Consider the following 25,458-nt stretch of genomic DNA (forward strand, 5'->3'; position numbering starts at 1 on the left):
TTCAGAGATTTATATTCAAATTGTAAGTTAACACCTACATGTTAATTATGGAGTAAATCACTACAAAATCCAATAATGCTAAAGAAATTCTAAGCGCACTTGGGGGCAGTATTAAAAAAAAATATTCAAAAACCAAATCATCAAGGAGACAGGCTATGGCTTGTCTCTTCTCCATGAAGCAGGTCACTGCACCTACATAGCAACTGTGACCTTCCATCCCACCACTGCTCATCACCTGTATTTAAAAAAATAATCATCTTCAGAAGCAAACTTTGAGTTCTTTTTCATTCTACTTTACTCCCTTCCAACAGAAAGAAGTCCACTCCCTGCTATTATGCACTGGATACTTGCAGACATAAATCTTTATACTAGCTGGAACACAAGCAGCAAGACTTTTCTTCCTAGGTATCAGAAGCCACAAGCCTGTAAGGAAGCAAAGAGCATCAATACATCAAGAATTTCACAAAGCTGTTTCTTCTCAAGTGGCATTGTTCAGATATTTAATAGATGGATTACAACGTGAAGTGCTGTTCAACCCCACACCTGGAATTAAAACAGCAAATCCAAACAATCAGAAAGTGAGAAAGGCACCATTGCCATTCTGCACACAGATGTAGCTGAGGTCCTATCAAATATACCTGCTTGAAAGACTTTTAAAATGGCATTGCCTCATTCTACAATGACATGGCATTGACCTACCAAGAATTCTGTGCCTCTCCAGTCCCAGCTCCCTTACCCCACCTGCTGCATATATTTAAACACTGACCTGGAAAAAAAAAGCTAGTAAGAAAATTTGCAAGTATTAGTACAAAATACAACTTTTATGTGAAGATAATGACCCCTCCAATGGAGGAACTAAGATAAATGAGCTTAAACCCACTAACTAGAAATGAGAAAATGAAAATGAGCATGCAGTGTGCGCTCACAGCCCAGAAAGCCAACCGTATCCTGGGCTGCATCAAAAGGAACGTGACCAGCAGGTCGAAGGAGGTGAGCCTGCCCCTCTCTGCTCTCGTGAGACCTCACCTGGAGTATTGTGTGCAGTTCTGGTGTCCTCAACATAAAAAGGACATGGAACTGTTGGAACAAGTCCAGAGAAGGGCCACAAAGCTGATCAAGGGACTGGAGCACCTCCCATATGAAGACAGGCTGAGAAAGTTGGGGCTGTTCGGCCTGGAGAAGAGAAGGCTGCGTGGAGACCTCATAGCAGCCTTCCAGTATCTGAAAGGGGTGTACAGGGATGCTGGGGAAGGACTCTTCATTAGGGACTGTAGTGATAGGACAAGGGGTAACGGGTTAAAACTTAAACAGGGGAAGTTTAGATTGGATATAAGGAGGAAATTCTTTCCTGTAAGGGTGGTGAGGGACTGGAATGGGTTGCCCAGGAAGGCTGTGAATGCTCCATCCCTGGCAGTGTTCAAGACCAGGCTGGACGAAGCCTTGGGTGATATGGTTTAGTGTGACGTGTCCCTGCCCATGGCAGGGGGGTTGGAACTGGATGATCTTAAGGTCCTTTCCAACCATAACTATTCTATAATTTTATGATTCTATAATTAGATGTGCCTGACTGGAGGTCTGCAGAGAAGAGCTTCTTAACAACTCAAGGTAACTCCACAAGTGCTCAGAACAACCTGGTTTCTAGTAACCTGTCCTTGAGAGGCATTGTATCCTCCTCCATGTTCAAAAGCAGTGACAATGGCACACACGTTCATGCCTCAGCAATTCAAGCCAGTTTTGGGTGATTAGCTAATACATCACTGGTGATTTAAAATGATAGAGACAGCTGAAGCAGTACAAAAGAACAACGTGGGTTTCTACCTCTGGCAAAGCGCCAGGGCAGGGGACTCTGGGCATAAACTCTGCAGGGTGCAAAATGCTGAACAACACACAGTGTCCTCATCCAACAGCAACTCAGCCAATGGCAAGGGAAGTTTCTGGGACCAGAACTTCAGCCACTGGGCCAAGTGCTTGTGGCATGGCTTTGATTTTAGAGCTGGCACTCCCCATATCAGGGCTTGGACAAAGTTCAGAAGATAACCAGGGCAAGGACTATTTCCCAATGAAAAGAAGGCAGGATGAGGTTCTGGACAGCAAGTCAACAGCCATTTCCAACAGTAAGCATCTGCCATGTTTAAGTTAAGCACCAACTCAGTAGACGTGCTCAAAACACAACTGCCATGCATTCAGGGTGCAGTGAGTCTACCTGATATCCACGCCAGCCAGACTAAAACTGAGATCCCAGACAACGACAAAGATTCAGTCTCACTTCAGTGCAAGTAACCTGTCACGTACAATAGGGACAGAAGCTGCTTCTCAGGCCAGAACCAATCACAAAGCCTTCTCATCCTCTCCTCCTAAGATGCCTTCTTCTCATTCATATGCATTAATCTGACTTTTGTCTAGCCTGTAACTCTCATGATTGAGCAGTCCTCAAAGTAGCACACTGTGCCGAAATACCTGAGGTGATCACAGAGAGCAAGGAGCTAAACCAGTGAGGGTCCACATGGGATCTCTCTTCATTTAACTACATTTCATCCAGGGAAGGAGCTTCAGACATCATGTGAAAGTACAGGTCAAATTTAAATGTAAGAAAATCCCTGCTTGGAAAGAAAACTAAAGCTTCCTGTTGACACCACCTACACTGCAACTTTTATCTGCAAGACCACGCACAGCTTCAACACAAGCAGCTACTTCTTCCAGAAAAAAGAAACTTTATCACTTTGTAATTCCAGCAGCTAAACCTTACACAAGGCTCCCACAAACAAAACAAAATGAACAAAGGAACTATTTTAGTGATGTTTTATGCATACCAGGAGACAAAAGAGACAATAAGGGTTTTATTCATAAGGTAGTAAGGGGAAAAGAAAGGAAATGAAGCTCTGGAAAGAAACAGTACCTACTTCAGAGTTGTTCCCATGAAGCCATAACCTCTGCTTAGTGTCAGTTAAATCCAGGTTCTAGGGCTGATTTAATTCTCTGCCATTACATCTTCCATTTTCTAATATATTCAATAAAACCCTGATGCACATAGCAGCATTCTGCCAGCCACCTCTACCAGGACTGATTTTCAGAGAGGGTACCATGTGCTTGGGAATTCCTTGTCAACGAAGCCCATCAGGTCCCATACCTCAAATCACGGCAGGGTAAGGTCTGGACTCCAGAAAGCCAACAGCCCACACACAAATTCACAACTAATCAGAATTCTACCCTAAACCACCAAGGATGTGCACTAAGTATGTTTAAGTTCAATTACAGATGATGAGATCAGTTTTTATGCACATCTTGGCCTACTTATGCTGTATTTGTCAGCTAGAAAATAAATATAGTCCATGAACCTGCTTTCACATAAGCCACTTGTTTTATGAAACAGGAAATTTGTCACTACTTGCTGTAATTTTGTTCTCAAATTACACAAAAGTAAATTCAAGTTTAACATTTACACTGGCTAATCCCTACTCAGTAGATTGACAAGACAGATAATACATAAGCAAAGGGAAGTAGATTCATTCAGGAAAAGCATCAGCTTTCCTAAAAAGTCAGATCCTACATCTTTGAGGTCATTAAAAAGATTCAGCTCATTATAAAGTCAGAAGCTCAGGATAAGCCCAGCAGCCCTCTGCCTTCTCAGCTTCCAACTTACTGCAGTGCAGAAGCTCACATCAGATTCCTCCTGTTTCAAGAATTGGAATGCAGGAACTTCCAGTGGAAGAGAGTCCATCCTTACATTTCCAGGTCACACTAGCAGAGGAAAGACACTAAATACACTGAGACACCGCCACAGGTGAACAAGCCACACTAGAATTTCCAACTTCTACAAGCAAAGCTCAGGAGCTGGAGATTCTCCAGTTGCTTCCAAACAGATTCTAACACTCATTTCCATAATGCAGTTACTAGGAATATTTGGGAAGTGAAAGCTTGTAATGCTTTATACACTTCACAGTATGTCTGAAGTTTTTCAAAGTCAATGCAGCTTTACTGGGGCCAGGTGGTGGATTTTCAAATGTTTTCTCTGGTGATACAGCCTGACAGCTGCCTTTTCCAAATCACTGAAAAGAAAGAATCTGCTTCTACTTACTGCTGGAAAACCAGGTTTTATAGACTCATCAAATGGTTTGGGTTGGAAAAGACCTTAAAGATCGTCTTGTCTGACACACCTGCCACGGGCAGGGACACCTTCCACTGGAGCAGTTTGCTCAAAAACCTGTCCAACCTGGCCTCTAACACTGTCAGGGATGGGGCAGCCACTTTTCCTTCATTACAAACAGAAAATACTACCATTATTTACGAAAGTATCCTAAGTCAAGCTATCCAGACTGTACCACAGCAGCAAGCAGTGCTGCTGCTGGCATTAGATGCACACTGACATTACTAAAGCACTCAGGCCTGCAGTCTGAGATGCTGTCTTAGCACCATTCCCATTTAAAAGAGGGCTGGAGATCAGCCGTGACCCAGCCCTTTCTGCGTAAAACTTTCACTGCAGAACTGCTGGGTAAGGACACACCTATTATTTCTTACATAGTCTCCAAAGAACAGCGTTGTGTCCAGAGTTAAATGTAGTATGCTCCAACTCTGAAGCTCCACTGCCTGTGCTACATTAGTACAATTCAGCGCATACTTAACTGAAGCAGTCACCACATGATTTACAGTATCTTCAGTTACTGAATATCCACTTATACTTCAATACCTCAGTCTCAGAAAAAGAAAGAAATACAGAGATTTCATGGAACCAAAGCACAGCAGCAGGTACTTCCCTTTGGTTTACACACATTCTAGGAATCCATTAGACAATTTCCACACCTCCAGCTATGTGGCACAGCGTGACCATGAATGGTCCTTCATCTCCCTACTCTTGGAGGAGATCAAGTATTGTAATACCAGATGTTTCTACCCAGCCTCTACATTCTCCAGCAGGTGAGAAGATAAATGGTAGTGCTGTCAGGCTAATTAGAAGGAAAAAAAGAAAAAAAAGCTTGACCTTAAAAAAAAAAAAAAAAAAAGAAAGAAAAAAGAAGGCCTATTGCCACATATTGCCCAAAGGTGATACTTTATCAGTAAGCTTTATCACCTTTTTCAGCTATTACTGATACTGTGACACTCAAATTGAACTCACAGAAAGAGCCTGAGAAACAGCAACTATGAAAGGCTGGAAAAAGCTGGAAGAATGTCACACAACAGACCTAGACACAAAAGTTACTGTTACCCCAAACCATGGGCTTCTCCCAGGGCAGCACTGAAGGCTGTAAGACTTGTTTGGATTCTTCAGCTCACTGTATACTGAAACAAGGTTAGCTATACGTCACCTGCAAGAACAACAAAGCCACAAGCTAGCACCTTGCCAACTTTCACCTCCAGTGAAAGAAAAGGCCTTGTGCCTCAAGATGCTGAGAATGGATACTCACCTGCAAGGCACACAACAGACTCCCATTTCAGTTCTCATGGAATAAACCCATTTCCCAAGGCAAAAGTGGTCAGTCAGCAATGCCACCTTAGCAAAAGACCTGCTCTAGCTCCCACTATCCCACATCTATTCTGCAACAAAGCATCTCACCCCAATATTGAAATGGGCTATGTTAGAGAAGTAACATCAGGACCATGAAAACCTCATGAGGTTCAACAAGGACAAGTGCAAGGTCCTGCACCTGGATCTGGGTAATCCCAAGCACCCATACAGGCTGGGCAGAGACTGGATTGAGAGCAGCCCTGAGGAGAAGGACTTCGGGATATTGGCTGACAAGAAGCTCGACATGACCCAGCAGTGTGCACTTGAGCCCAGAAAACAACTGTGTCCTGGGCTGCATCACCAGCAGCGTGACCAGCAGGTCGAGGGAGGGGATTCAGAGAATCATAGAATAGTTTGGGTTGGAAGAGACCTTAGGATCACCCAGCTCCAACCCCGACCCCCAGCCATGGGCAGGGATGCCTCACACTAGACCATGTCACCCAAGTCTCTGTCCAACCTGGCCTTCAACACTGCCAAGGATGGATCATTCACCATTTCTTTAGGCAACCTGTTCCAGTGCCTCACTACTCCCACAATAAAGAAGTTTTTCCTTATATCTAATCTGAACTTGCCCTGTTCAAATTTAAACCTACTACCCCTTATCCTATCACTACAGTCCCTGATGAAGAGTCCCTCTCCAACACTCTCACTGCTCTGCTCTCATGAGACACACACCCCACACCCCGCAGTCCTGCATCCAGCTCTGGGTTTTTGGTCAGTCTGACAGCAGCTCTGACCCACATTGGTAATTGGGACCTCCAACCCAGGACCAACAGCAAGACTAAGGCTGTGGAGCAAGGAGCTTGTGCTTCTAGCATCCCACAGCAAGGCCATGTTAACTTGGGCTGCCTTGGCTGTCTTCCAGAAATATTCTCATTACCCTAAGGACAGCAGTTTCATATCTCGCTGCATTTCTGTGCCAATCATGCAACCTCCTCCCTTGCAATTCTTTCCCCAGTACCCAGGTAGGATTTTCTCTGTTGTGACTTTCATCCATTGCTCCCTGACCCCAGCAGCAGTCTCCAGCAGCACTGCAGTGAACACCCAGGCCGCCACATCCCCCTGGTTCTCCAGCTGGGTCAAGGCCTCAAGTGAGATGGAACACAAGCCCTGTGGCACATGGCTGCTACGCCGGCACAGTCTAACACTGCAGCAGTAGAATCTGAGTCCACTTCCACGCAAACCTCTAGCATCTCTGCTCAATGAAGTAGAAATAAGAAGCCTCAGACCATCCAGAGAACTCCGATTTCTGGTCCATGCTGTTCCAGGCACACCAACACTGGATATAAATCCCAAGGAACTAGCCAGTAATTACCTCTGTTTTCATCAGAAACTTGAGTAGATAAAAATCAAACAACCACACACATTAAAAACCTGTTGCTTACTGTCAAGATCAAAAAGTTATGTTGAGATGAAAGCACTTCACAGTACATTTAGTGAAACTGAAGCATTAGTGGGATTTATTTAAACAATTAATCTACAATCTAAGCTTCCTTCAAGTGACAGAGGCATGTGTATGCACTGCCTTCTTTGGATGGATGGAGTTTCTTATTTTCTTTCCCCCCATTACAAGAGCCTAGAGAGCCTGTGCAGACAGGTCAGCTTTTAACAAGATAGTTATGCTAGAGGAATCTTATTTCAGAAAACAATAGCAAAAGGTTAAGATGTAGACTGAAGCAAGCCTTGGAAAGTGGGAAATTGAGGAACTGGGGACATTTAGATACTCCTACCAACATCTTCAAGTTTATTAAATTATCAAAGCTCAGACATTTACTGTAGATCTGCAGTAGCAGAACAATGTAGGAAGCGCAGCCATGTTAGTTACCCACAGGGAACTCAGCTGCTGGAGAGATTTGGTGGTGAGGAAGAATGGGTAACATGCCTGTGATTATACGGGCAGGAGATGACACTTGGCACATGAACAGGTCCAATATCAGCAGGTTAATTTGGATGTCCAGATACCTAAAGTTACTTGAGAAGACTAAAATGATGGTGAAAGTCAAGACATAACCACCTCAGGGGGCAGAGTAACTTCTTTCGTGGGACCATTCAGTGAATGGTGCCGTGAAACACACGAGTTCAATCCCATGAGCCACAGCTGAGACAACTTGAACAGACCAGTTATAATGAACCTTCCAACAGCCTCGTAAATCAAAAGACAGATGAGCAAGTGGTACTGCACCCTGACCTATAATGGGTGAGCCCCTGGAGTTACCACAGTACTACCTTTGTAACATCGTCTTTCAAGGTTCTGAAGCTTAGACCTTGGGCCAACATGGAGCCCACTGAGGACAAAGTGGATTGCAGCCCTGTCAGACTGCAGTGCTAAAGGAACTCCCAGTATACAAAGCAGCACTCACATCAGACCCATGTTACCAGGAAGAGACTACTTCCAGCACTCCCCCAGTCCAACACTGCTTCAGCGTATCTAGTATCTGTAGAGCTGCATTAGTCCAAATATGACAGGACCAGTTTGAAAAGCATCCTCAAGAAAGAAGCTGTACAAGTATGGATGTCTGTGTAGGAATTACATGCTCAACAACAATCAAGCCAGCAGTACTCTCTCTGAGAGCATTAAGTCAGAGTTTAGAAATGCAAGACACAAATGGGTATTTCTGCAAGTTATACAGATAAGACACAATCCCAATGGAAAAGAAAGCCCCGAGTAGTTTTAGCTACAGCACAGAACAAAAACATGCAGAGACTTTAGTTAAACCCACACAAAACTTCTAGTTAAACCCACGCCAGAAAGAAAAACCCACACAGTTAAGTTGTACCGAAACACTAAACATTCAAGACAACTTGTAGCAGCAGCTCTGGTCTCTTTCCCCAGGGCCAGACAGTGATTTCCCACAGCACAGGGAATTTGATAAGCTGGTTTTCCACAAAGGATTTCAGAAATACCTTACCCCCTCGCTAGGGTTACACAAAATCAACACAGACTGAAACCCTTCTCCATGTGTCATCAGAAGGTCACAAAGCAAAACAGGCACCAGTTGCTACAGCCAGGAGGATCTCTGTAACCTGCTTTCATCCAGCATCTTTCCTGGGCATTTCTCACCTCCAGGCAGGATGAAGTGCCCTGGCAGGAGCAGCCCACTCCCAGCCACCATCCTTCCCAAGATTCTCCAGCTCTCCCTCCACTGCACCACTAACAAGCAAGAACATGCTGCCTTTCCACAGCTCCAGAAAGGAGGAGCGCAGGAGCAAGTGGTTGCCACCGAAGGGTGGAAGCAGCCCACACCCTGCTCCTGAGGGCCGCCAGGAGCAGGTACAGCCAGCGTGGCCTGCCAAGACAAAACCCCGCACATGCAGCTCAGCTGGACTACAGGCAGCAACATCTGCCTAGCACAACCTAAAACAATCCTTCCTATCCCCTATGAAGTATTTATCAATAGACTCACAACCAATTCTCTAATTAAATATCAAGTTTAAGGGTAGAGAAGATTAAACCTGTTCTTAGGATAAAGAGAGGGGAGTAGCAGATTTTCTTTTGAAAAAGGTAAATCAAGAAGTCAAGAGGAAATCCCTTCTCTGTGCCCCTCAGTTGTACTTATCACTCAACAAGGTACTAAAAAGTAGTTCTTGGTTTCTTAAACTGAAGGCTGTACCCCTGCTTCACAGATCCTGAGCAGGTTTTCTGCCAACATCAACAGGCATTTCACATTTGGTCTTGTGAAATTCAAGAGCAGACCATGGATTATATGGACAGCCTGTCACAAGAAGCCACAGGCCTACACTCTAAATCCATAACACACTTTAACCTAGGAAATGTTAGTGACTTCATCCACTCTTTGTCACTTACTGTTGAAGCGACAGTTCAGTCTCCTCCTGGACATGGTGCTGGCTTAAGTGGAGCAGCCAACCTCTGCTCACTCCTTCCCATTTGTCTCCATATCTTTGGATCATACTTAGCACATTTAGGTAACAGCTGCCTATTAGTTTCAGTTGAACATAAATAGTGTGTCAGTGCAAGGACAAACAGAAAAAGGAGCAGCAGGGCTTCTGTGTCCTGTGCTGCCACTGCACGGGTATGTGCCCAAGGAAGGAGTTCAGCAGCCTGGTTCTCACCCTTCGACAACTGTTCTGGGCCTGACACAACGACAGCAGCAGCAGAGAGAGCAGCAAGACTAGGTTAGGGGCCATTTCATAATGGGAGCAGGGAACACTAGGGAAAAGCACTGCTGTCAAGCGCTTTGTTAGTGTGGAACAAACACCTTGAAGTGAATTTTCACAAGTATCCTCTCCATACCACCTATTCCAATGCTTCTATGTCCCCAGATTCCCTCTGCATTATGCCAGTACATATTTACATGGTAACCAACCCAAGAAGCCAGATCAGGGAAGTGATCCAGCCCAGCTGAAAAAATACCAATGTTAAAAAAATTAGTTTCCAGCCCACTCAGGTCCTCAGCCTTCACCACACACTTCTCATCAGTGCTGTAAGGCACGTGCAAGCAGAACTGCTGCTTGTTAGCCATAGCCCTAGATTAAAAAAAAAAAAAAACAAGAAAAGACAAACCCCAAACCTCCCTCAACCATACCATACCATGCTGTAAATCCAATCCACTCTGCAGCCTTTCTCCTGGGTGCCTCAGAAGCCAGAGCTGAGGGAAACCACCCTCCTCAGGCCAAAGAACACTTGTTCAACCTCCAGCATCCAAGAGCAGAGGGGATTCCCAAGGTGAAGACCGCATCCAAAGCATTATGTCCATCACCCACCAAGGCATCCTCTTCAATTTTCTACTTGCATTCTGAACCTATTTGTGTTTTCCCCTCCAAAAACCACTCCATGAAGGCAGGTTTTACAGCTCAATTACCAGTATGTGGAAATGACTTTTGCATCTCTTGTTGCCTGGTTATTTCCAGACCCCATAGCATGGAAATGACCAAACAGAGGTTGAGGTCAGGGTTTTGCTGGGGGGTGTGGTTTATTGGTTTGGGCTTTTTTCCTAACCCGTTTGCTCCACACCAGGAGTCAGACACAGGCTGAACCCACAGTCTGAGCAGAACATAAACCAAACTCAAAGTTGCTCACTGTCCCTACAAGATTTGAGGTAAAAATAAGAATACAGGGAAAAAGCAAGCTGGTATGTCCAACTACTGTAGCAGTACTTTTTTTTCTGATCCCAGAAACCACTTGTTTTTCAAACTTCATTGCAACCACCACACAGCTAACAGCATTTTCACAATTCAAAACATAATTTGCACCTAGTTTGTTTTCCCACAATCTACCAAATTTTTTCCCCTTTCTCCATATGGGACTCCTTCCTTTCCAATATATCCCATAGTCCTCACAAGATCATAGAATGGTTTGGGTTGGAAGGGACCTTAGAGATCATCTAGTTCCAAACCCTCCACCATAGGCAGACACCTTCCACCAGACCAGGCAGCTCAAAGCCCCGTCCAACCTGGCCTTGAATACTTACGTCCTCAGCTTCCAAGTTAAAACGGAATATTTATTTATATGAGAAGTGACTTGTTTTATTTGCTATTTGTGTTATCTGATGATTGACTTTAAAAAAACTTAACTGCTTAAATGTATTAGTATGCAATTACAAAGCAAGTGCTTAGCAACTCATAATCACTTATAATAAAGGCCAAAGAAATAAAAAAAAAAAAGAAAAACAGATTTTAAACTATTAAAAATAGTTTTCTTACACCTTTGCATTTAAACCAACACGGTTTTGCACCCTCCTAACACAGCTTTGGCATCAAGACCTTGCTGTGTTCAGACCTCAAAACCCCACACTGCTTTCTCTCTGTCTGGATTTGTAGAGCTGCCGTCAGCATGAGCAAAGACGAGAAGCACAGAACACAGCCACACCTTGAGTACAGGTTAGATCCATGACAGCTTCACCTGCATCAGCAGCATTCAGAGGAAACCTCACCACGATCACCTACGCTTTGTTCTCTTGAGCACAGGACTAGAGGCAGTCAGATTTCATGGGAAAGCATATTTTGTGACTCATCTTTATTTGCATTTTACTTAGTCAAACAATAGCAATTATATGCTTGAGCCCAGTTTTGACATTCAAGCTTTCAGACAGCGATCCTGGCAAGGGCAGTCCTCTCTACCTGCCTGTGCTCAGGGAAAGGCCAGCACTTTACCTGCCCACTCTACAGAGCTTTCCAAAGCAAAGCATACCACTGAGCTCAGGCAGACCACTCTGCACTTCAAACTGTCATCAACTTGACACACTGAATGCCAATATAAAAATAAATTACTAAAAAAGATTAAGCTATCAAGTATACCTTGACTGAAAGTTACTTATACTAGTATTTTTAACATGAAAAATAAAGGAAACCTGCTGGAAGCATGAGAGGCAGCAAATGAAGTACTCAAACTGGCAACGAGAGGAAGCTAGGCAGCAGCCGATTAAGAGAAGCCTCCCAGGGAACAGCACCAGTGCCGAAACGAACAACCACCAGCAGACTGGACCCAAGAATAAAGTATCCACAGAGCAAAACTGGAAAGTCAGCACAACTCCTAAAAAAAAAAAACAGACACCCTAAAAATTATTTTTGCACCACAGAATTATCAAAAAGTCATTAAAACTAAAAATGGTTTGCGATAACATTACGTCTTCTGAAACATATTCCCTTTCTACCCTGAAAACGGCAACACAGCACTTGAGGACAAGGCCCCTGCTCCCTCCAGGGAGGTTACAATGACTTAGGGATTCTTGCAGAAGAGCCATCAGGATATTTATAGTACCTCTAGACAGGGTAATGAAACCGTTCACACACACACCTCAGCACATCCAAAAGCTTAACTGCTGGTTTAGCAGGAAATATTGGACTGAAGTGATTCAAAGTCAAACGTGGAAGAGAACATACCAAATCACACATACAGTAAATTATACCCAAACTGTATTAAGCGTGGATCATGCTTAATCAGTTCTTAAAATGTGTGAAGATGAAAGTAACATGCAGGCTAGTTTCAATGTTAGTTGAGACCCTTTTCCTGTAACAACCAAACAGCCCCTGCTTACGGCCAGGAACACATTTTACATGCTCAGCTATCTCGGGTTCTTGGTGGAGCTCAGTGCAAACACAGAAGCATGAATCAGAGCTAACAAGCTACCAGGTTTGGTTTGTTGTTTTTTTTTTTTCCAAATGTAAGGAGAGATTCAGCCAGTCACCTTCAATGTCATCTACTGTGTACACAAGTGCTTTGGAAATAGCATTTCCTTGTTGCTACAGGTCAAAGACTCTGCCTGAGGTTTTTCCTGAAGCTCTCCGCTTCTGGCTGCAAAAGCAGCCCAAGTTGTGTAGCTGCTGTGGTGGGATTCATCACAGCAGGTCCCAGCAGGCAAAGCACCTTTCCACATTTCTGGATTGCCATTGCTGGCGTCACTGCTGCAGCAGAGGAGAACCTGAGAAAGTCTAATCACTGTAGTTATCAGTGGCACTTTGAAATAGCATTACTTCCACACAGATTACTCAGTTGCTTTATTGTAACGACATGGAGAACAACCAGTGGACAGATATTTTAATGGAGGTCAGGATTCTTCCTTCATGGATGGGCTGTTTTTTAAAACATGCCAACATAGAGTCTTCCTTTCAACTGACACTTCTTGCACAGGACACATTCCCAAGAGGTTTCCTCTTTAACCAATTATTTCCAGAAGAACTAAGAAAACAATACATTTAAGATAAATTTGGGAATGGAATTCAGCACCACACATAAAAATCTCTCTTGTACCCCAAAATCTACTGAATTCCACTATGCAGACTCAAGTCTGACATGCTTCGACATGCCAACTAGTCACTGAGTGGTGCTCACCACCACCACAACTAGATACTTAGTTCAGAATCTAGGAAATAAGCTTGTCTGCCTGTCAGCCTACAAGCACTACAAACAATTTATGCACTCCAGAAATAAATATCCACTGGTCTAAATTGGTTTGACTATTCCAAAATGCTTCCAAACTCCGCACATGTACTCTTACTATGAAACCTGATGTTACCCTGCTTGAACACTCAACAACTGCAGTTAGACCAACCACTAATACTAATTACTCAATTATTAATTACTAAAAATTACTGGTCACTGAAAGCACAAGTTTTCTGGACAGAGAGCCGCCATACACCCGCTGACTTCTTAACTGAGACATTGACTATTTTTAACTTTGAGAATTGAAGTAAACCTTCCCAGCAAACTCGGAAAGCAACAAACACCATGTGATCCAGGCGGGAATTTGCCAAGCAAAGTTAAACTACGGCCACAGCAGCACAATAAATACAGCCTTCCTTAGCCAAGGTATGCAATGGTAAGAGACAAGATTAAGTGACTCTCATGTGCATCCCCCAGAACAATTAAGCAACTCAATGAGTTGAGACCCTAAGATCTTAGATCTCTTAGGCTACTGTGTTTTGACACTTAGCTGTCCCAAATATACTTTCCCTCACTTCAAATTACCCAAGGCTTGCTTAAGAGCATTTTTTACATCTCATAGACTGCGATGCAACTTTAGGATGACGTTTCGGCACTGATGAGGAAGTATACAGCAGTGTACACACACCTAGCACTAGGATTTACACTCTGTGTTTTCCTACCCTTGGTGAATGGCTGTAGGGCCAATCATTTAAGGGATTTATATCACACACAAAAAGCCAGATCCAATTCAACCCTCTGCCAAAATTTTCTTTTATCCAGATGTAGGTATCTACACTCATTACACCAACGGGTACTGCAAGAATGAATGGAGGCATGAATTCTCTTAAATTGCCAGAGTCACTCACTGAGAAGGTTAGAAGCTGCTGACCTGAACTCTCCATCTGCAAAAGAAGATGGTGTTGAGAAAGAAAAACGCTGTAATAAACCTAGGGAGAAAGGACATTAGGTACGCAGCCTGTCTCACAGCAGACTAAATGGAAAGAGGAAAGCCTAGGGAAACACACAGCTCTCCTTCATGATGTCAAGAAAACTACCTTAACGAGAAGCTGCGCACCACTGAAAGGTCGCCTTTGACAGCAGCCCAGCAGCTCGCTCGCAGACAGGGAAGGACAGCTTTGTTGGGTGAGGAAACTGACTCCACCCACGAGCATGATCATTTCTGCTAAGCCACATCAATAGCAGTGAAGACACTGTGCAGGGATGGTCACCCCACCGCCCTCATAGGGGCTGAGGATGAGCCGGTGATGGAAGGAACCAGGTGGGCCCTCGCTGGGAGCTGGCAGAGCATGTGGGGACAGGCTGCCAGCATGCCCCAAGGGAGGTCGCTGGGGCCACCGGGAAAACTGCTGCACCCGACTGTGGAGAGAAACTAAATCCTTTCTCCCTGCAGCAGAGGCGAAGCCGGCGTCGGGTGTGACCAGGGCAAGGATTCTGCGTCGACAGCAAGAGCAAGGAGGAGAAAGGGTGGGGACAGGGGGTCCCCGGGGACACCAGGACACAAGGGGAGGATCTCACAAAATACCACAGAACCCCAGGTTAGAGGGGACCTCAAGGATCCTCCGTCCAACCTTTAAAACACGACCGAGAGCTGAGAGGCAGGGCACAGAGAACAGGGTAAAGCCCCGGGCAGGCGCCCACCACGGTGGAAAGAGGGAGGCCGGCCGCGGGGAACCGGACCCCAAGGGAGGGGGGCAGCGAGCTGCACTGACCGATGGTGGAGATGAAGGTGGTGTTGAAGGCATCGTCGGAGAAGCGGAAGAGCACGCAGGTCTTGCCGACCCCCGAGTCCCCGATGAGGAGCAGCTTGAAGAGCAGGTCGTAGGTTTTCTTCGCCATGGGGAGGCGCGGCGGCCACCGCCGCCCGCTCCGGCCCCCCGCTCACCCCCTCGCCTTCACCGGGCGCCCCCGCCGCGGGTCCGCCCGCCCACCCCGGCCGGTAGCAACGGCCGCGCCGCTCGCGAGGGCGGCGGCGAAGGAGGACGAGGAGGGGGCCCACAAAATGGCTTCCTGTCGCGGGGCGGCCCCAGAGCCTGGCGCGTTCCCCGCGCCGCCACGGGCCCGCTGCTCCTCACAGGGAGGCGGCGGCGCCCGGACTCATAACCCCGCGGTGCGGTGCGGTGCGGCTCGACGCGTCTCGGCTCGTCCCGGCGCGGCTTTCCTGGACGGCGGCAGCTCCCCACAGCCACTGACCGAGGCTGCGCGGGCGCGCCGCGCGCAGGCCTCGACGTCAGCACGCACCGCGGTGGCAGTAAGGCCGCAAAGGAGGAACAGAATGGGCCGGCAGCGCGCGCCCCCGCGAGGTGACGTCACCCGCGCGCGCGGCCGCGAGCCGGGGGCGGAGCCTGTGGGGGCGGTGCCCCGCCTTCCCACCCTAGCTCCGGCGGGCCGGCGGAAGTCCCGCCTCCTCGCCTTCCTCGCCGAGCTCCCATTGGCTACACCGGCCTGCCAGTCTCGCCTCCTCCCCGGGGGTGACATCAGAGGGCGGGGCGGGGGCTGCCCCCTGGCGGTGGGTGCCTGTGGGGGTCACCGCGCCGCGGCAGCCCTTTTCCTCAGCGGTGCCCCGGGGCATCTGGCGGCCTCCGCAGGCCCGGGACCCGCCAGTCCCAGCCCAGCCTCACCGCAGAGCCGGGGGCGCTGCTGCCGGGCCCCTGCGCACGACTACCCGTGAGCAGCTGCAGCCAGGCCCTGTGCTGAGGGGTGTTCCATCAGCAGCCTTGTGCAGGCTCTGCCAGAAACGGGGGTGAAAACCAGGCTGTCCCAGGGGCTGGCAGGGAGCACTTGGGGCCGTGGTGTGTTACGGACCCAGGCAGCCGCATGGCGAGGGCCGGTTTGGTCACAACTCCCACTGTCACTGTGCAGCAAGGCAGTGCCACCAGAGCCAAGCTGCTGAAGCCACACGAGATGGCCCCATAGGCAGGGGCTGCCACAGACCTCAGTGCTTCAGCGTGGGGAGGAGCAGCCCTTGCCGAGCCCACGCTGTCCCGCGGTGCCATCCAGCACGCTGCCAATTGCTTTTTGCTTACATAATTAAGTGTTCCGCAATCAGTGGTTTCCCACTGTTTGCAGAATGAGTTGCCTCAAAAGGTTTAATGGGAGTCGCGTCTCTCCCGCCCAGCGCTTCCCGAAGCACAGTTTAGCACAGCTCTGAAGGCAAACACGCAGGTTTCTTCCCTTTGTGTTTCGATTTCTCCGCCTTCACAGCTCCTGCTTGCAGGCACACGGGTGGGGGGGAACAAGCCTACATCTCAAGAAGCCTTGAACTCTGTCAATGGGTTCTCTCCGGGAGCTGACACAGCAGGGCAGGAGTTTGTGGCTTCACAGCGAAGGTTTATTTTTAGCACTTTGCTGGATCAGTTTAAGGGCACCATGTGAAATGCTTCCTGTTGGCAACTGGGCAGATAAGGAAATAACTGCTGGTACCCATGGAGAGCTCTGCAGCGAGGGCACTGCCATGGGTACCAAGTGGGGACCAATGGGCAGGCAGCTTCCAGCCACTCCCCAAAGGTGTATCAGCACAAGCACATCGCTAGGTGTTTGCCCTACTGCTTACGATATCCTTTTGTCCTAAAGAGCTTGTTCATGGGCTTCAAAGGAGTTTACCTCTTAGGATCCTAGGGAGGAAGCCGTATGAAGTCACACGTATCCACACTGCAAACAAGACGAAGTATTTTCTGTGTGGTGTCTAAGACTGGCCCTGAGTTAAATGTTACCCCCCACAGGAACCAGTCCCAAGGAGACACCCCATCAAGGACAAGGGCACCTTTGCTCTGGGTTGCTTGGTGGGATCCTCACTGGGAGACCATCACCGCAGCGCTGGTCGATTCGGAGATGTCCAGTGAGAGGTGGTGCGGTTCTCACAGCTCTCCCTACCACATCATCACAAGGTTCTTCTGTCCTGATCTCAGGAGGGCACCGATGTGATGTGAGAGGGATAATCACTGAATTAGGAAGAATGGGGTGGAAGGGAACAACCTCTTCCTGGCTGTCAGAGCCCACTTGCCAGGAGCACTGAGCAGCAGGAGTTGCAACACCACGCCGCAGATACGTGCCCTCCAGATCTCACTGCGGGCAGGGGAAAAGTGAATCACAAGGAGCGAGTTGCGCAACAGTTTTGGGAGGTTTGCCTGGGGAGAGCGGTGATGTGCTGGGCTGGCTGGTTACTCAAATCCTCTCACAGAGCAGGGCCCAGCCCTTGGTGTGCACAGGGATGGAAGAGATCTTTGTCATCCAGGAGGCATCAGCAGCCACAGAGAACAAGCAGCTTTGTTTTCGCCAACTCCTCCCCCAGCCAGGGCAGGGACAAGAGCCCCACTGCTCAGCTGCAGGCACAGGTCGGGGTGTCTGAGGAGCTTCTGCTCCATTTCTTGTTCCTGACCTTGAGGGATGAGCTCCCATGGAGCCCTCTGGCACAGACCCTCCCAGCCCTTGGTCACCTCTAGCTCCCACTTCAGGAATAGCTGTAATCCAAAACTTATGCAAGGACTAGAACCCTGGCAGAGGTGACAGTAACAGCCTCAGATGCTCAGGAGGTTAACTGAGGAGGAGCAGGAAAGGGGCTGAAGTTGCTTTACCTGGTGCCATGAGACATCCCCTTAGCAGCAGTTACCACAGCACTCTCCATGCCGCGACTACCTAGGCACCAGAAGGGGAGCTCTGAGCTGCAGCCACCCCTCTGCAGGCACATCAGTGGCCAGCTGCCTGCGTGATTTCGCTGTTGTTATGAAGGAAGGGGAACTCTAAATTAATACCAAACCATACCCAGGAGCTGGTTGAGACACCCCTGGAGAACCTCATGTAAGAAATAAGCTTTGGCAGAAGGATGAATTCCTGAGGAGGGGAAGTAAAAGTGATGCTTTTCTCCTTTGCAGATACTTGCATATGTGCTGTTGGGTCTCACCAGGCTCCCCAGACACCCTCCTGCCTCCAGGTGATCTGTACAGGCAGGCCAAGCAGCTTCTGATACAGCTGTTCGACAGCAGCAGGACATGCCAATGCTTGGAGCAGCTCCTACACCACTGCTGGTGGAGTCAGACTTTCACCGTTTCGGATCACACGTCCCTGCCTCCTACCACACCTACCTCCCAGGCAGGGTTGTAGTAGACAACCAGAGAATAACAGAAGCAAGAAAGGCAGCTCCACATTGCTGAAATGGGAACCCTCTCCCCCATTTTCTGTTTTATCTGGCACTACCCCACTGAGAGCAGGACTTGATCAGCACTTCCAGGCAGCAGGGAAGATGGAAAGGTCACGCAAGGCTCAGAACCTTTGGTAAAGGGCTCGATGTACCAGGCACATCTCATTTCTGCACAGTCACCTCAGCTTGGCTTCTGGCGAGGCAGTGCCAGCACAGGCAGCTCAGAAGGGCTCCCAGCTCATTTGGATATGTCCAAGGAGCTTTCTGCCCTCGCTGCTGCCCAGTCCAGCTCCATGCAGTGTGATGGGGAAGACGTGCTGGCAATGTGACAGGCCAGACCTCCACCACGCGACAGGACAGACCTTGGCCATGCACTCGCAGGGGCTCTTTCCCTACATTTTATGCTGGAGGACCTCGATCTTCCTGTGCTTCTGCCCCCTCCAAGAGGCTCAGCCCCTCTGCCTATTGCCAAAAGTTTCTGTTTTCTGGCCACAGCATCCCTTGCTTGTGCTGGGTCATGATCCCACCCTACCAACGAGCGGGGGAAGAAGCTCCGCATTGTTGTCATCAGTGCTTTGCAGAGCCAGTCACTGCCTTGTTTTCTAAGGGTTTTCACCAGGCAGCAGAGCAGTGATTAGAACAAGGGGCTGAGAAGCAGCGATTGCTGGCTCACTGCTGCTGCTGAATGACGCTTTGACCTCTGGCAAGTAGCAGCACCACTTCCTCCGGTGCCCGGGGACTCGCTGGCGCAGAGTACACCACCCCTATTCCTTATTCCTTGAGATCACTGAATGAAGGACTCCCTAGAAGAACGTTACAAAGGAAGATGAAACATTAGTCCCTGGATCTGTGTAGAAAAGGGCCTGCCCCACATGCACTGAGGGTTTATTCTGCTTACAGGAGGGTTTGGAGGGATCCCAGGGAGAGCGTGGGAACACCCCAGTGCATTTGTTGAGCACTGTACAACCAGAGCTCTGCCTCTTTCAATTACATCTTGCCAGCAGATTATTAAATCCTTTAATCTCTGAGCAGTGATGCTGATCTAGTTGTCTTACAGCCGTTGCTCACACCACATCTGTTGAAAACCCAGATCTGAGATAAAAGCCTGAAGCTTCCCACATGGTTGCCAGCCATCCCTTTCCCCCCCTCTCTCAGCTCTTGTAGGACAACAGCAGAAGTGGGAAGGGGGACAGTGGGGCACAGCCTGGAGGCTGAAGGACATCAGCAAGTGGCCACAGAGTTTCCCCAGGTCACACAGGACTCAGGGACACAGCTCTGGGGCTGCAGACAGGGCACATATGGCACATGTAGGCTTTCTTTCAGCCTGCAGCCCCTGAAGCTGGGCAGGGCTGCAGCTCCTTCTAGCCCACTATTAGCATAACCAGAGATCAGTGAAGTGGCACAAGATGCCGCAAAGCCATCCAGGATCTCAATAGGATTCATCCTCTGAGTTCACATCAGATGGTTTTCTCCACAAGGGCAGCCTCGGGGCCTGCAGGAGAGGCAGCATTTTGCAGTGGCATTTGTTCCTCATCCCCCATTCATCAGGAGGTGCATTTCATCACTCGGCTGGGGGTTTTAAGTGTCTGGGGGTCATGTGAAAAACGGGATGTTTCCTTTAACGATGTGCATGTGGATGGGAAGAGGTTGGAGCTCTGCACCCCAAGCTGGCTCCTGTACTGCTGCCACCGTCTAATTATAGAGGAGTCAGCTGCCGGCAAACTGATCCATCCTAAATCCAGGCTTAGTATGTGTGGTGCTTACCCCTCCACCTCCCCAGCCCTTTCAGTTTGGGGTAAATCTTGCACCAGTGCAGTCCCTTGCTGCCTTCCCAGGTCGCTGTGGGTGCTCCTGCCCTTTCCCTGCCCTCCTGTGTCATGCCTGAGCAGTCTCTGCTGCTCTGTGAACACTCAGATCGAGGTCCAAAAAAGCCAGAAAACCTCTGATCTCAGCCCAAAGGGTGGCCAGAGCCTGGGGCTGCAGCCGGTCAACACCGGGGATGCTCCCAGCAGCCACCAGCACGTCCCCCTCAGCAGAGTTCACCTTCCCTAGCTCTCCAGCACCGGCCTCTGCTTGCACTGCCTCTTCCCATAGCTGCCAGGAGGTGGAGGCAGTACAGGTTCTATAGAGGATGAACAGGATCCAGTTCTGCCTTCAGGCCCTGTACAGGGAACCTGGCTCACTGGATCTGGGGTGTCCGGGCAGGGAAGGATGCATTTCCAGCACTGGTCAGGAGAGTTTAGCAGAAGCTGGAGGCTTATTCCCAGATGACTTTGCAGAAGTTGCATGGTCAGACACATCTCTCACGTCACAGAAAAACAGAAAGGTGTTCCATGCTGAAAGGGGAGACATGCTGGGGCTGGCAGCTTGCCCTGGAATTTGGAATGGGTGGCTCCTCAGCACCTTACATGCTCCCGGGCAGTGCCAGGAAGAGAGTGCTGCTTCACAAGCTCACCTGGCACATCGAAACAGGGACACACAGGGGAAGCCTGGAGTGTCTAGCAGATGAAGAGTGCCACAAGCAGATGGGATTACAGCAAAGCTGAACTGCAAAACTGACACAGAGGAGGGAAACAGGGAAAGAAATCCAATGGATCTCTGGGAATGCTGATGAGCTGATGTTGGGGGAAAGCAGCAAAATGCCTCCTGGACACACACACACACACACTGGGTCCCTTTCCCTGTGTAGAAGCCAAGAGAAGAAGGCTGAAGGCAAGAAGGACCATTGGTGGGGGTCAAGCAAAAGTGTCCAGTCTGCTGGGACAGCATCATGCAGGGACATATCCTTTCCTCCCCAGGAGGACAGGTTTTCCTCCAGGGCTGGTCCAGCCAATACCAGTACCAGTTACTCAAACTCAAGAAGAAACCTGAGGAATGTCAACCCAGTGCTGTGAGCAGAGATTGTTGTCCCTGCTCCCAGCCCGTGATCTTCTCTATGTCCCTGCAACAGCATCCACAGAGGCCAAGGTCCCCACAGGGCTGTTAATGCCTCCTGGGACCCCACTGGCTGTGGCAGGGTCTGTCCAAAGGATGCTCATTGAGCCCCAGCACCATTTCCTGGTGGCAGCCGGGTTAGGAGGGTTTTGGCAGTGAGCCTCACTGAGCAGCACCAGGACCTAGGAATGAGGGACAATGGGGATGATGAGGAGGTGAGCGGAGGTGGAGGCCAAGTTCTGGAAGCTTTGAGATAACCTTGAACAAGGTTTTGGCTGGAGGGAGCTGGTGGCACTGGCCAGCTGTGCACCTGATGCATCCAAGGGCTGAGCACTGACTGCCCATGGGGAAATGGGGCTGTCGGTGGCTCAGGAGAGCTACTGCACCAGGACACATGGGGTACATCCCAGCACAGCCCTGGCACCCTTTCCCTTTGGTCACAACCCCGGCAGAGAGCCTGAGGTGGCCCAACCACCCCAGGGACCACTGAGCTGAAGGAGATGGGATGGGACCACAGGGTCCCATGGGTGGCAGAACCTCACCACCAGCACCGGCACTGGGTGTCTCTTCCCTCCCACATCCGCCTGGCGAGGCAGGCAGGGAAACCCGAGAGGCTGAGGCAGACCATGGGAAAGGCATCTCAAGGTCTCCTGCTGCCCTGCTGCCAGAACCCGGCCCAGACAGGGCCCTGCTGCCAGAACCCGGCCCAGACAGGGCCCTGCTGCCTGTCCACCCTCACTGCCCTGCTGCAGCCATGCCGTGGATGTCGAGCTGGAGGGCTCTCCATCACTGCCACCCGCATCAGCACAGCCTCTGGACTCACTGCAGGTGACAGTGGTGTGATTTGGCTGGAGCTGCTGCCGGAAACCTTGGCTTGGCTGGGCTTCCCTCTCATGCCTCATTAATTCCTTAACAACTCTGGCCCGTGGCTTTGCCAAGTCTGGGCAGCCCTGGATCCCCTGGCCCCAGGAGATGCCTCACTGTGGGGGGCTGTCCCAGGATGAGGATGTTGGGTGTCCCAGCAGCTGGGGGGTACATGGGGCCACAGCCCCCCCTGGTTTCCCCCAGCCACCCATGAGATCTGGGAATTGGCTTGTTTGGCATTTTCCAGCATTTTTTCGAGCTCAGAACGTCTCCCTGGAGCAAAGCTTGGCTGTGTTTCCATGGGAGTGTGGGGGACTCAGGCTCTTCCCATCTCATTTCATGATGGCTGCCAGCACAGCTCCCCTAGCATGGCTAGAAAAGGGCAACAGCCACCCATACTGGGGTCCTTGCCCTGGCCACATGGGAAGCCCCCCACCTTGTCCCACAGTGGTCCAGGAGACCTGGCATGGGCAGGGTCAGGGGGCCTGTGAAGCATCACAGTGGAAAAAACAAAGGGAAACTGCCCACAGTGCCCCTCCGCTCAGTGCTCGGGGGCTGGCGACCACTGGCAGGCAGGATGCGGCAAGGTGCTGGATGGCAGGGATGGTACAGTGTCCAGGGGGTGCTAGTGTGTCCCAAAGATGGCTGTGGTGTCCCACAGATGTCCAAAGCATCCCACGGTTATCAGTGTCCCTGTGGTGGCTGCAGTGGTGACCACGGTGGCCCAGGAATTGCCATAACGTTGCAGAGTCAGCCACAGTGTCCCAGTGGCTGCGGTGTCCCTGGAGTGACCACAGTGGCCGCAGTCTTCGAGAGATGACTGTGCTGTCTCAGGGACAGCCTTGGTGGCCCAGGTCTGGCAGTGATGTCTCAGGGGTGGCCATGGTGCTGGGGACATTTTGGGGATGGGGTCACAGGGCTTGAATGGCACCCCACCATTCTGTGGCATCTGGACCATGTACCTTGTCCCGGCGAGCCCAGTGTCACCCCTGGGATGCTCAGCCCTACCTTGGCCATGGCACTGATGCTGGTGTGGTACCCACAGCAAAGAAGGGCGAGGGCAGCATTCCTGGGATGCCATATAGATCATCAAACTCTGGAGCCTGATGGGAGTGGGTCGGTGCACCCCTCACCCCGCACAGGGACATGCTAGGGGGACCAGTGGGGCCTGAGTCACTGCACAGCTCCCTCCACCCCGGGACTCACCCTGCAGCCAACCTTGTGACTCAGGGTCTCCTAATACCCCCCCTCCCCAAGGGCACTCAGCCACCCATGCACCATCCGGCACCAGTCATGTCACCGGGACCCCCACCCAGGTAGGGCTGCTCTGGGGTCCCCCAGCCCACATCCCCACTTTGCACATGGCTGGGATAAAAGCAGTGGTGGGGTTCCCTGGGGCCACACTGTGGTCCCCATACACACTGTATCCCACGTGGAGCAAAGAGTGGGAGGCTCTGTCCTGGCTGCTTTGGGGGCTGCTGTGGGGTGGGTGGCCCCAAGCCTCATAGTGCCCCTGGCCGTGTACACAGGGCTGGGTCAGCGCTCGGCAGGGGCACAGTAAGGGTCCACTGGCCCCACCATCCCGGAGACAGCCCTGGGCTGCTGCAGAGGTCAGCCACGAGGCCAGTCCAGAGGCCACCAGCCAGCAGCAGTGTGCACTGCTCTGGTGCTGACACCTGTGGGTAAGGGACCGTCCCTGCATGGCACCCAGCCCTGAATGGCACTGTGCCCCTGCATGTCATTCTGCCCCTACATGTCACCCTGTCACTATGTCACCATGTCCTCACAGGTCAGCCCAACCTGACATGGCATGCTGTCCCTACCTGTCACTCCCTCCCTACATGGCACTGCTCCTGACATGTTACCCTGTCCCTCTGTCCCTTTGCCCTTACCTCATGCCCTGCCTAAATATCACCCCCTTCCTATGGGTCACCTGACCCCTACCTGTCACCCCAGCCTGGTCTGTGGAAGATTTGGGGTCGGGGGCTTCTGTGGGAGCAGGGCTATGTGCTCTTGAACCTGTCTGCCTTGAGGACTCTCATGCCACAAGTAGAACCAAGCAGCACCGAGGTCCTTGTCCCATGGTAAGGCCACTTCCCCTCCATCCCCCCTCCCCACCATCTCCATCACGTCAACTAAGGCCTCCATCCCCCCCTTGCATCATCCCTCCCATTCTCCTTCCACTCTCCCTCCATTCCTCCCTCCATCGCTGCTGCATCGCCCCTTTAATCCCCCTCCATCATGCCTCCACTGAAGCTTCCACCTGCCTCCATCCCCTCTCCATCCCTCCTACATCCCCTTCGACCATCCCCATCTTCTCCCCAGCCCCCTGCATTCCCCCTGCATTGTCCCTTGTCCCACTTCCATCTCCCCTCCAGCCCTGCTGCATCCCCCTGCTACCCCCCTCCACTGTGCCCTGCTTTTGTCCCCTGGTCCCCCTCCATCACTGGGGCTGTGCCTTCGGTGAGGTGACCGTGCCCTGCCCCTCAAAGCTCCTCTGGGAGTCAAAGGACTTGGATTGCACCAGACAGCCCTGCCTATGGCAGCAAATACCCTAATTAATTAATTATGGGATAATCTCTGGTTCTGGGGAACGGGTGGCTGCTGGGACTCAATTAACCACAAGAATGTTTAATCTCCTTCTGAAGCCCCAGCTGCCTGTCCCATAGGGTGCTGGGGATTATTCCCACTGGGCTGCAAGGAAGGGACAGGTCTGGGGTCCAGGACCTGGAGGCTTGGGGTGAGGGGCACACACAGCCTGGGGCAGCTCGAGGACCCCAAAGCACCACCAGGGTGGCTGGTGAGGGTGACGCTGCCCTGGCCTCACAGGAGATGGGCAGGGGGAGATACCCCTGTTCCAGCTGCTGGGCCCAAGGGAAGAGCTTTGTCCCTTTGATAGGCTGCTGCCCTCCCCTGCTTCTATCCTCCACCCTGCAGCCAGCATCCCAGTTCTGCATCCTGCACCCCATACCATGTACCGTGCATCCTACAGCCCGGTCCTGAATCTGTATCCCACATCATGTCCCCTCCATCCTGCATCATCAAATGGTTTGGGTTGGGAAAGGACCTTAAAGATCATCTTGTCTGACCCATCCCAGCCCTGCAGCCTTAATCTCACATCCT

The 25,458-nt window shown here is 50.3% G+C and overlaps 1 protein-coding gene and 1 long non-coding RNA gene across 2 annotated transcripts in view; both read right to left on the reverse strand.

Annotated features, from left to right (window-relative positions):
- RAB10 (RAB10, member RAS oncogene family) overlaps positions 1–15,594 on the reverse strand; it is a 48,612-nt gene extending 33,018 nt beyond the window's left edge. Inside the window, exon 1 of the mRNA XM_062622612.1 lies at positions 15,113–15,594. Within this exon, the coding sequence (XP_062478596.1) occupies positions 15,113–15,239 (127 nt within the window). The 5' untranslated portion in view covers positions 15,240–15,594. The remainder of the gene's footprint in view (positions 1–15,112) is intronic.
- Positions 12,937–15,096, reverse strand: LOC134165623 (uncharacterized). The gene is made up of 2 exons (XR_009965592.1): positions 14,063–15,096; positions 12,937–13,136 (listed from the first exon to the last, which is right to left on the reverse strand). It is a non-coding gene; the product is annotated as an uncharacterized LOC134165623 (long non-coding RNA).
- Positions 15,595–25,458: the final 9,864 nt, after the last annotated feature.

This window comes from Pezoporus occidentalis, unplaced genomic scaffold (assembly GCF_034315485.1).
Source record: "Pezoporus occidentalis ecotype Australia unplaced genomic scaffold, CSIRO_AGI_Poc_V1 ctg244, whole genome shotgun sequence".
Taxonomy (NCBI): Eukaryota; Metazoa; Chordata; class Aves; order Psittaciformes; family Psittacidae; genus Pezoporus; species Pezoporus occidentalis.